This window comes from Ovis aries, chromosome 23 (genome assembly GCF_016772045.2).
Source record: "Ovis aries strain OAR_USU_Benz2616 breed Rambouillet chromosome 23, ARS-UI_Ramb_v3.0, whole genome shotgun sequence".
Taxonomy (NCBI): domain Eukaryota; kingdom Metazoa; phylum Chordata; class Mammalia; order Artiodactyla; family Bovidae; genus Ovis; species Ovis aries.
Window position 1 is genome coordinate 42,195,963 of NC_056076.1, and position 12,302 is coordinate 42,208,264.

The 12,302-nt window shown below is 42.6% G+C and overlaps 1 protein-coding gene across 6 annotated transcripts in view; it reads right to left on the minus strand.

Moving 5' to 3' along the window:
* PPP4R1 (protein phosphatase 4 regulatory subunit 1) overlaps window positions 1-12,302 on the minus strand; it is a 49,027-nt gene that overhangs the window by 19,734 nt on the left and 16,991 nt on the right. For 2 of the 6 annotated variants that reach the window (XM_060405243.1, XM_060405242.1), the window contains exons 2-10: window positions 12,109-12,166; window positions 10,629-10,713; window positions 9,711-9,817; window positions 5,572-5,714; window positions 4,982-5,128; window positions 2,328-2,435; window positions 2,134-2,199; window positions 1,337-1,495; window positions 633-760 (exon numbers count right to left, since the gene is read on the minus strand). In XM_060405243.1, coding sequence (XP_060261226.1) covers window positions 633-760; window positions 1,337-1,495; window positions 2,134-2,199; window positions 2,328-2,435; window positions 4,982-5,128; window positions 5,572-5,714; window positions 9,711-9,817; window positions 10,629-10,713; window positions 12,109-12,166 — 1,001 coding nt within the window. Of the gene's footprint in view, window positions 1-632; window positions 761-1,336; window positions 1,496-2,133; window positions 2,200-2,327; window positions 2,436-4,981; window positions 5,129-5,571; window positions 5,715-9,710; window positions 9,818-10,628; window positions 10,765-12,108; window positions 12,167-12,302 lie in introns of all 6 variants that reach the window. The other 4 variants (XM_060405240.1, XM_027961087.3, XM_060405241.1 and 1 more) reach the window with 3 other exon arrangements.

Sequence of the window (12,302 nt, forward strand, 5' to 3'; positions counted from 1 at the left end):
ATCGAACGCAGGTCTCCTGTATTGTAGGCAGATTCTTTACTGACTGAGCTATAAATAAGGGAAGCCCCAATAAGTACACAAACTTGGGGCTAATCATTAAAATATTTCCCCCATATAATTATTGACAAATAATTATTATGATTACTGACATAATCATTATTCTGAGACAGAATGGAAGATCCAAAAGGAAATTGACTAAAGAGGAAAATAATGGTAAGAAACTGACTTTAGAGTAACACATAACCTAAATTAGGTTTTACTCCTTGAAAAACCAATCCCTTTAAATTGTATAACATTTACTTTGTATATTCTTTGTGTTAACAGATGGTTTACTAGGTAAATTATTAAATAAACTTATGCAAAAATTATCAAATCTATCATGACAGCTTTCCATGTGTCCAGCACCAAGCTAGCTGTGTTACATGCATCTCCATCTTCTCATTTCAATATACAAGTAACCAAAGAGATGTTTAACAAATGTGTTTACCATAAGATTCTATAAAAAATATTTGCCAACTTTTATAATCAAGAGAAATAATAAACTCTCCCAAAAGAACATAATAAAAGTAGTGAAAATGAAAAAACTGCTCACAGGAAGTAAAACTTGAAAGCAAAGTTTTTAAAGATCTTACCTATTTTTGTCTTCTACTGATGTATCTTCTGAGCTTTTGTTTTCTTCTTTAAAATACTGGCCCGAGCTAGATGGATTAGCGAACGTAGATATGAAAGGTCCCAGAGACTGGAAAGCTGCTTGCCGAACCTATGGAGGGAAGAAAGGATAGGAGAAGACCCTGAGTCCATCCTCAGCGAAGAGTTACAATTCCCCCTCAATCATTTTCTCCTTTTTACTTTTAAGCTTTTTAATCTTGGCTTGAATATCCAAACCGTGAGGATGTGAATATGAGACCCTACAAAATATTTGCATGGAATAGAAATTTTGTCCTGTTTAAAAAATAAAGTTAATATAGAGTCCATCGTCTACTCCCAGAAGTTATCTGCAGTAACGTGTGTGTTTGAGTGTGTGAAGTCGCTCAGTCGTGTCCGACTCTTTGTGACCCCGTGGACTGTAGCCCACCAGGCTCCTCTGTCCGTGGGATTCTCCAGGCAAGAATACTGGAGTGGGTTGCCATTTTCTTCTCCAGGGGCTCTTTCCAACCCAGGGATCAAACCCAGGTCTCCTGCATTGCAGGCAGACGCTTTATCCTCTGAGCCACCAGGGAAGTCATCACCAGGAACATAACTTAAATCATAAGTTATTTCTTAAATTATGGGATTAAAATCCTATTTTCTGTAAAATGCACTGTTTTACAAAAATGGTAATTAAACAAAGCCCTACCCAACGTGAAGGATCACTGATCAAATTAATGAAGAGTGCTGATAGTTTAGTCCGTCGAATCTCTTGACACGTGGCACATGAAACGGCCATGAAGCACTCCGCGCAGGCCTTGCGGACGCCCCACACGTTGTCTGAGCAGAGCTGGAAAAACCTGGGCAGCTGGGCGAGAGGGGCCCCGATCATTAGGCAGAGACACGCAGGTTTCAGTTACTTTTACTTCATTTCTCACTTTCCCGGCATTTAAAACATTAGCTTAACAAAATTTAGAAGACTCATTTAATATTAGCAATTAGTAGCTTTAAATAAATCACACCCAATTCATTCCACTCCTGACTGTGGAAAAGCAAAGACACTCCTGACAAATACAGCTGGAGTTTGTACTTAATGACTCTCTGCATAATAGGTGGTTTCCAAAACTCGAGCACATTAACTTGTACATTAAGCCCTTACATCCCATGAACTAACCATTTAAAAATCACCTGCTGTAAATCTAATTGGTCAGTAAAATATTCTAGGATTGTAATAAAATGAAAGATTCATTTGAATAAATAAGTACTGATTTTATAGAAATGAGAATTAAAAAGGGATTGATGTTTCTTAACACATCCACACTTTTAACAAACTGTCCTTAAACACAACACAATACAACCCAGATTACAGAAACTTAAACTCTCAGCATCATACTATCTTTCTGGAACTATGTTAACACAATTTGGTGGCCGCTGCATGTATTTCAAATTTCAAGAGCCGCTCTGTGACGCACTGCTTTCTCCTCGGTTCCTGTCTGCAGGCCTTACCAACATCTCCTCAGTAGCTTGCTGGCCGACGACGCTGCAAATGTCTCCAAAATTGGCGGCACAGACCTGACAATGAAAGCATCATTGACATTTCAAAATATCGTAAGCGTTCTTTAAAAAAATTTTTAAATCCCACAGATCAATACAGTAACCACGAGAAGAACCAAGTATCTTAAGCACCACCAGCACAATACCTTTCGAACATGAAACATTCTGCAGTCACAGCACATCTCACAAAACCGAGGGAGGATCAAACGCTCCGTGATGTCCTTGCCAACCATGGGGGCCATTTTGCACATTATCTAAAATAAATGAGAGCAGACATACTGAGTGCACCTTCACACTAAGACCTCTGCCAATTTATTAAAAGTATGTAACCTAAGGAAGTATAAAATATGACATGATGTCCTTATACATCACAAAAGAATTCATCTTACTTGTCCAAGTTGAAGACAGAAAAACAGATACTAACTACTACCAACAGAATCAGCCCAACGACTATTAAAGGTACAATAAACCCAGAGAAAATCCTAAAAATTGCATTTTTACCTATAGTTTCAACCTTATTCATCATTTTGCCTAATAAAAGTAAAAAAAAAAAAAAACTCCTATATTTCCCTGATAAGAGAATAAATGGTGACTGCTCGAAGGCAAGACTATCCATCTACAAAAAGGTCTGGACGCGGGACACCTGCACTGCTAAGGAAAGCCTGCACACAGCCAGTCCTCATTGTGCAAAGCACCCACTGTCTCTGAAACTCGCAAATGGGAAGACCACACGCTTACTCTGCAAAGCCAGGGCTCCAGGAAGGCATGGACAGAGGCCTGAGACGCACAGGATCTGGATAACACCATTCCAGGCAAAGTGAGGACAGACTGTTTGAAAACCAGCTCAACGTATTTGAATACCCTCCCCACAGAGTTAGAATACAAGGAAATCTGACGGTCCGTCATCATATGTTACGTCCACCCCCAGCCCAGGCAAATACTAGGAGGACAGGCAACTGACTAGGTAGAAAGGGGACTCTACCCACATGAGCATGACTGTCTACAGACCACATCGCAAGGAACCTACAAGAAGCACTGCAACAAACAAGTGAGCTTAGGAGGTTTGCAGGACAAAGGACAGAATGAAAAAAAAAAAAAGGTATTTCTATAAATTATCAACGAACAACCGAAAATGCATACAAATATTCACAATAATGAAAAACAGACACACAAACATGAAATTTAACACAGTACACATATGATCTATTGGAAACTACCAAACACTGAGGAGATGAGGGAAAGACCGAAACAAACGGCGAGATCTCTGTGCCCACAGACCGTCAGGTTGGCCCATCCCTATCAGACCCATGACCCTCAGAGTGGGGCGGGGGCTGTGGGGTGCACTGACACCCCCCATCCCCTAAAGCAACGTGGTTTCTTGACTCCAGACTGTTTCCAGGCATCTCCAAGCCCAAGCTAATGATCACCAATCTGGCATAATTAAATTCTTAGGATGAATTATTCCCAAAACAAAACAACTGGGAAGACAAGGAATGCAAAACATAACAGAATAAACACAAACCATTTGTGAGAGAATCACACGCTTCTCATTAGCACTGGGTGTAGCCTTTTGTTATAATTACAATGTTTTACTATTCATAAATCACATCAAAAATCATAACACAGCAAATTAAGCTCTGCTCAATATAAACCAACAGTTACACCAAAATTGATTTCCTTTTTCTTGAGAAGTTTGAGAAATTAAAAAAAAAAAAAAATCTATAATTTGGAACTTGACAGAGGTGATACACCACCATGAATGTACTAAATGCTCCTCAACTGTGAACTTTAACATGACTGATCCTATATTATGTGAATTTCATTCCAATAAAAATGCAATTACTGAAAACTATCTAAATTCATTGTTAACTGGTACCTAAGTATCTAAAAATAAAATAATGGAACTTCCAATGAAAGGCACTAGAGAGAAAATAAAATTCATCCTAAACAAGATCCAGAAGCACTATTAAATCATTTCTAGTGTAACTTTCTTTCACATCAACACAAATCCCATTGCATTAGGTTTAAACAGCAAATTCTTACTACCTAAATAATTTAAATTAGTTTTCAGATGGATTCATCACTTTTCTATTATAAGAATTCTTACTTTCTAAACTGAGGAACCACAGATGTGAATGATAACATACTATCCGTGTAATTCAAGCCCAACTTGCAATGGCTCTCAAGTAATCAAACTATTTGCTAACCATGTCCCCAAACCAGAGAACTCACCATATTTGACTTTATTATGTGCATGACGACTTAATCTGTGTGTTTTTCTAATAATCGTAACTTGTATCATATATTTCTCCCTGCAAAGAGCATGCCATCAAGGACAGGAGCAACAAGCAGCATCCCTCTCTTTTCTAACTGTGCACTCACAGTGCCTAGAAAAGTGCTCAACAGCAACTCGAGGAGCTCAAATGCGTCTTCATTCAATACAGGATTTTTAAAAAGATCCTGGCTATCTTTGCCACCTTACTTTTTCCTTTTGATGAGATGAATTCACAGCTGATTCACTATTTTCTTGCCATTCATCCTGGCCTCTCTGAGCCTAGCAAGGACCATCATCCCAGGAGCTCCACGCAGCACAAGCCCTCCAGGAAAGACACCTCTGCCCTCGGAAGCCTGTGTCCACTCCGAGCCCAGCATTTATGTTTCAAATTCCATGACCCGTGGCTACTCTGATACCCAACACGTACCCACCCTACCACATGTAATATGGTGTTGTGTCTAACGTCACCTCCTACGGTTACACACTAGCTCATCTCCCTGAACTGAAAAACTAAGCTCTGCTTACAGCCACAGCCTCCGTCTTCACATCGTCGTTGCTGTCGGGGGCTGTCAGCTCCACGAGGACGGGGCACACCTTGGTCTCCACATCAGAGCGCTCAATCAGCTCCTGCTCCAGCAGGGCCAGCAAAGCTGCCTGGCTCGTTTTTCTTACCTGGGAAAAAACAAACACGTCAACAAGGCACGTCCACAGTATGATGAAACCCTAAGGCATGAAGTTCACAAATCTGCAGACTCCTCACCAAAGGTTCACAACTGGCACAACTTTGCAGATGAAAACTGGTGGCTGTTCTGCAAAGACAGAACTCAGCAGACTGTGTCGTAACAGGTCAAGGGGAACAGAAAAGCCACTCCTGGAAAAGAGGTCTCCCAGTGACAAACTTCTGGGGGCCGCCTGGAAGGGTGGCAGGTGAGCAGCAGCCATTGGCGCTGTCTGCTGCAGCACTAAGGCGATCTCCTAGACTCTGCCCCACCTCCTCTGAGATGTCATTTTGTCATTCTGAGAAACCGAATGACCAGATCTAAGTGGAAGGAACATTCTAAGCACACCACCAGATGGCACACATTTCTGTGGGAACGTGGACAGGGCCCGCCTACCTGGTTATTCTGATCTGCGAGATATCGAACCACAATGGGCAGCAAGTACTTTGAAAAGGCGTACGGGATTGCTGGCCGGTTTTCTTGGCAGAACAAGGCAATGTGAGGCACCTGCTCCATCAGCTCTGCCCTCACGGTCGGCTCTGCGGAAACGACAGGAAGGTGAGTGAATGCGTCCTGCCCGAACGGGGTTCTCGCCAGGCAGGCAGTCAGGGGAGCCCCAGACTCTCCTCCTGGCATCCTGAGTGCTCGGGGAACACACTCCACTCTGTGATGCTCTTCACAGTCACGGCAAGGTCACCCCCTCCCAGATTCTGTCTTCAGAGCCTGCCTGGAGCCTGCGGTCACTCCCTGTGAGGACTGAACCTGTCCACCTGAGTTCAGGTCAACTGTACATGGCATCACCCACAAACTCTGCTCTCTGAGAGCCCCCATGACAGGCTATCAGGACTGGGTCCTAACCTGAATGCAGCCAGTGAGTGCAGGGTTTGTAGTCAGACTTAACGACGACGATAGAGGGTCAGCAAATGGTAAAGGAGACCGACAGACTGAAAATAACAACAACAAAAATCTGAAAAGACCCAAGTGCATATGGCAAATTAAATGTGACAGCGTTCCAAAAAGACCGCTGTCCCAAGTAACGGTAAGAAAGCAAGCTGGTTACATGAGGAAAAAAGGTGAGATTCCTACACTGCTCTCTACACATAAATTCTAGGTGAATCAGAGATCCAAATTTTTTTTTTTTTAAGATCAAAAGCACTAAAAGACAAGATTTTAAGGGATTTTCCTGGTGGTCCAGAGGTTAGGGCTACGCACTTCCACTGCAGAGGGTTCAATCCCTGATTGGGGAAATAAGATCTTGTAAGCTGTAGGGCAAGGTAAAAAAAAAAAAAAGTTGAATCTTGAGGTGTAAAGCCCTTCAGTTCAGTTCAGTTGGTCAGTCGTGTCCGACTCTTTGTGACCCCATGAATCGCAGTACGCCAGGCCTCCCTGTCCATCACCAACTCCCAGAGTTCACTCAGACTTGCGTCCATTGAGTCAGTGATGCCATCCAGCCCTCTCATCCTCTGTCGTCCCCTTCTTCTCCTGCCCCCAATCCCTCCCAGCATCAGAGTCTTTTCCAATGAGTCAACTCTTCGCATGAGGTGGCCAAAGTACTGGAGTTTCAGCTTCAGCATCATTCCTTCCAAAGAAATCCCAGGGTTGATCTCCTTCAGAATGGACTGGTTGGATCTCCTTGCAGCCCAAGGGACTCTCAAGAGTCTTCTCCAACACCACAGTTCAAAAGCATCAATTCTTCAGCGCTCAGCTTTCTTCACAGTCCAACTCTCACATCCATACATGACTACTGGAAAAACCACAGCCTTGACTAGACGGACCTTAGTCGGCAAAGTAATGTCTCTGCTTTTGAATATACCATCTAGGTTGGTCATAACCTTTCTTCCAAGGAGTAAGCATCTTTTAATTTCCTGGCTGCAATCACCATATGCAGTGATTTTGGAGCCCAAAAACATAAAGTCTGACACTGTTTCTACTGTTTCCCATCTATTTCCCATGAAGTGATGGGCCTGGATGCCATGATCTTTGTTTTCTGAATGTTGAGCTTTAAGCCAACTTTTTCACTCTCTTCTTTTACTTTCATCAAGAGGCTTTTTAGTTCCTCTTCACTTTCTGCCATAAAGGTGGTGTCATCTGCATATCTGAGGTTATTGATATTGAGGTTATAGATATTTCTCCCGGCAATCTTGATTCCAGCTTGTGTTTCTTCCAGTCCAGTGTTTCTCATAGAACTGTTCAACTTCAGGTGAAACCCTTCAAGGCAAATAAAACCCCCAAACTAAGACCAGCTAATTTCACCTTACAAAGACTTCATTATGGACAAAAGATGTATCTAACAGGAGTTCTGTATTTTAAACCACTTATAAAATGTATAAAACATTTTGCCGACAAAGGTCCATATAGTCAAAGCTATGGTTTTTCCAGTAGTCATGTACGGATGTGAGAGGTGGACTATAAAGAAAGCTGAGCGCTGAAGAATTGATGCTTTTGAACTGTGGTGTTGGAGAAGACTCTTGAGAGTCCCTTGGACTGCAAGGAGATCCAACCAGTCCATCCTAAAGGAAATCAGTCCTGAATATTCATTGGAAGGACTGATGCTGAAGCTTCAATACTTTGGCCACCTGATGCGAAGAAATGAGTCATTAGAAAAGACCCTGATGCTGGGAAAGATTGAGGGCAGGAGAAAGGGATGACAGAGGATGAGATGGTTGGAGGGCATCACTGACTTAACAGACATGAGTTTGAGCAAGCTCTGGGAGATGGTGAAGAACAGGGAAGCCTGGCGTGCTGCAGTCTATGGGGTCATAAAGAGCCAGACACGACTGAGCAATTGAACATCAACAATAAAACATCTACTTAGACAAAAGAAAACGTAAAAAAATATAGGAGTCTGAGATGGAGGAAACGTAACATTAAAAATATTAAGACCAAAACTTCCTGATATCTGACAGAGAGACTAGAACCCTCAAACTCAAGGAGGCTGCGATGGCGTGGCTCTGACAACCCTCTGGCCCTGACACCGCTCCCAGACGACTCCTAAAAGTCAGAGGAGCTGCCCAGCAGGCCTTCCTGCCAACCCAGCTTCTCCTCAAGTCAAGGCTCTCTGCATTACTGTTTCAAATCACAAGCGGTGTGAACTCTCAGGCCAAGAACAGTATAAATCTTTACAATCTAGCCCTCAGTCCCCTCGCTTAAGCTTAGTTTTTCTAAACTGCAGGACTAGTAAACCCACTGTTGACCAAATGGGCCAGTGTCCTAAGCTCCCCAGGCCCCTACACCTCTCCTTTCTTCTCCCCTCTGTGCCATCAGACCCAGTTCAGATGCCTCCAGCTGTCTGAAGCCAGCCCCGATCCTCCCTGCTACGGCTTACTGCTAGTATGTCGGCTGCACTCACTCAACTGTTAATTTGATGACAGGAATTCTTATTTATCTTGGTAGTGGCTCTGACATTCAACCTAGAACCTGGCAGGCTCCAATCCATGGGGTTGCAAAGGGTCGGATACAACTGAGCAACTAACACTTTCACATATTAAAAAATAGCAGTGCAGGTGGTAAACAGGCAGAAGAAATACAAATTCTGCCTTAAAGAATATCTAGGTCTCTGCTAATAAAGGAATAAATACAATGGAATGCAACAATGCCAAAATTTTAAGTTAAATTGTTTATCTCTGCCAAATCAAAAATAAACTTAAGTAAAAATAATAACTGATGACACTCCCCTAAAAGCACTTTGGAACAGGCATATACATGAGCAATTACACAGAACATCATATGAGATAATAATGGAATATTAGTGAGCTTACTCACTTTTTTTTCTACAGAAAAATAAAACTATCTAAGGCTGATGTGAGTAGTAAACATATTTCCATAAAAAGAGACGCTCACCAAAAAATGAGCTCATCTAAAAATAAAAGGATGAGAATGCTGACATGCCAGAAAGTTTGATAGAAATGGAAAAATAACCCATTTCAATAAAGAGATCATGGATTTAAGAAAAACATTTATTTCTGAATTGTTTCTAAAATCAAATATAGGAATATGCTCAAAGAAATATTAGGTTAAAATGGTAAATTTTACCTATGTTTTGCCTCAGTGAAAAGTATTTTTTAAAAACGTAGTAAACTGTATTCTAAGTCTCAAAACAAGTTTACCTCGTAGGCAGACTCTCCTCCTATCTGCACTTTAGAGACAAACAGCTTTAGTTTTACATCGAAATGATTAACATCTTTTAAGTAAGAATGCATTTTTTGTCAAAAAAGTTTTATAGCCCACTCATCCCTTTTTACTTATTCAAAGGAGTTTAGTTTTTATTACAGTAATAAAATAGTCATTATGAATGTACATGATGCAAAACAACGTCCTTAGATTCTTCTGAAAAATTTCCAAAGTCAAACTAAATGGGCCTGGTATATAAAATGTCTGGATCTTAGTAACAGGTTTTTTTATTTTCTTGTTACTCATGGGTTAGATAATTTAGTTAGGAAATATTTCCAAGAAACCTCATGTTACACTTAAGTTTTTCATTAGTTTTTAGAAACTTAAATATGATAAAAGAAACCTTATTCTGCATAAACACACACCTGAGTCATCAGCTAATCTGCTGATTCTTTCCAGAACAGCAACGCACTCTCTCTCATCATCACACACTTCCCTCAGCGTGTCCAGCAGACTCCGGGCCACCATCTGTCTGCACAGAAGAAGGTTATACCCTGGTCAGTGGCACCCAACAGTTAGTATGCAGAATTTAAAAGCCAGAATCCATACAGATTTAAAAAGCTTTTCTTAACACATTTTATAAGTGACAATTTTCTAAGTGACAAATACTGGTATGGATTTTATTTTAATTAAGATGAGACTGAACATTTACCAGAATGCTTCACCTTTATCTGACAAATTTCTAAGGTCACTGAAAATTTGTTTCAAGTAACTATTAATACCTTCAATTATCACAGATAGGGGAAAAGTATAATTATTTTCCATATATAAAATGTTATCTTTACATATTTGATTAAATGAGTTTCATACATCTGCACTCAGAAGATGCTAGAAAGACTTTTCAATTTCCCAGAGAAAATGGGAATTTCCCAGGTGGTCTGGGGGCTGCAGGTGGAGAAACTGCAACTGGGGAGAGTGAGCACAGGTCCCGCCCCGACAGCCAGACACCTGGTCCACGGCAGGGACACACCGCCCCCTGCTGGAGGAATAACAGACTCCTCAGTAGCCACTGCACATGAACGGCAAAATGATGCTTAACAGCAAAAAAGTAGTGGGGTTTTTTGGTTGCTTTTTGCCAAAAAGCCAAGAAAGAATGCGTTTTCTTACAGGATGGAGGAGTAACGCGTGTAAAGGCGGCCACAGCTGTGACCAGTAGTGAAGCTGGGTGACTCTCACTGCCTGTGGCAGTGACACCTGGTTTACACTGGGTACTTCTGCGAACTGAAATTCGTGCAATAAAAGCCACCCTCCCACCTCCCCCAGGGGCGAGCACATGCACGAACCTGTTAAATACGTTCTCACTCGCAGCATACTTGTCCAGTCTCCCCAGCGGCGTCAGCATGTCATCTTGCGAGACGAAGTCCAGGGCTGAAGGTGCAACAATCACATCAGACTCTGAGCTGCAGTCATCCAGACCAACTATCAGAGACATGAGAACAGTCCTCACACACCGCGCACGGAGAGGCGCCCGGGCCTCCCGGGCAGCACAGGCCAACCCGCCCCTCGCTGCGTCTGGAGGGCACACAGCCACAGGAGGAGCCGGGTCGGAGGCCATGGATGACAAGGGGCCTCCTCTCCTCCTTCGATGGGTGCATTCTAACCGCCCCGAGAAGCACAGGGGTCAGAGGCCGCAGAGACTCTGTCGTGTGACCAACTAACAGAGAGACCAGAAAAGGGTGACCCCACAGGCCTGAGAGCCCACACGCCCAACCAGACCACTGCCGACCTGTAAATAAACGAAGGGTCAGACACCGACAGAGTTAATCCTGCCAGGCAGCCAGAGAACCCACACTATACAGAGAAGAACAAAGACGAGAATTACAGCAGCCTTCTCGCCAGGAAGAACACAAGCCAGAGGCAGCAGAGCAGGTCTGCAAGGGACTGAAAAGCGAAAGCGCCAACCTACACCTCCAGATCCAGTGAACGGAAGTCGCTCAGGTATCTTTGAAATTCATGTCTCTTGAACATAAAGAGCCTCTTGATGAAAGTGAAAGAGGAGAGTGAAAAAGTTGGCTTAAAGCTCAACATTAAGAAAACGAAGATCATGGCATCTGGTCCCATCACTTCATGGCAAATAGATAGGGAAACAGTGGCAGACTTTATTTTTCTGGGCTCCAGAATCACTGCATATAGTGATTGCAGCCAGGAAATTAAAAGACGCTTACTCCTTGGAAGGAAAGTTATGACCAACCTAGACAGCATATTAAAAAGCAGAGCCATTACTTTGCCAACAAAGGTCCGTCCTGTCAAGGCTATGGTTTTTCCTGTGGTCATGTATGGAGGTGAAAGTTGGACTTTGAAGAAGGCTGAGCGCCAAAAAATTGATGCTTTTGAACTGCAGTGTTGGAGAAGACTCTTGAGAGTCCCTTGGATAGCAAGGAGATCCAACCAGTCCATCCTAAAGGAGATCAGTCCTGGGTGTTCAATGGAAGGAATGATGCTAAAGGTGAAACTCCAATACTTTGGCTACCTGATGCGAAGAGCTGACTCATCTGAAAAGAACCTGATGCTGGAGGGATTGGGGGCAGGAGGAGAAGGGGACGACAGAGGATGAGATGCCTGGATGGCATAGCCGACTCGATGAACATGGGTTTGGGTGAACTCTGGGAGTTGGTGATGGACAGGGAGGCCTGGCGTGCTACGGTTCATGGGGTGGCAAAGAGTTGGACACGACTGAGCGACTGAACTGAACGTAAAGGTGAAACAAAGACTGACTTTTTCTGACATACAAAAGCTGACAGACATCAGTAGCAGCAAACTTACAAGAAATACTGGAAGTCCTGGAACCAAAAAGAAAATTACCCCAGATGGAAATCGGAACCTACACAAAGGAATGAAGACCATCAGAAATGGCGAATGTGTGGGCAAACACAAACGCCTCTTCTTATTGAAAAAAAATAAAACAAAACACAATCTTTAAAGATAACTGCTTAGGGCAAAACTATGCACTGTAAAAT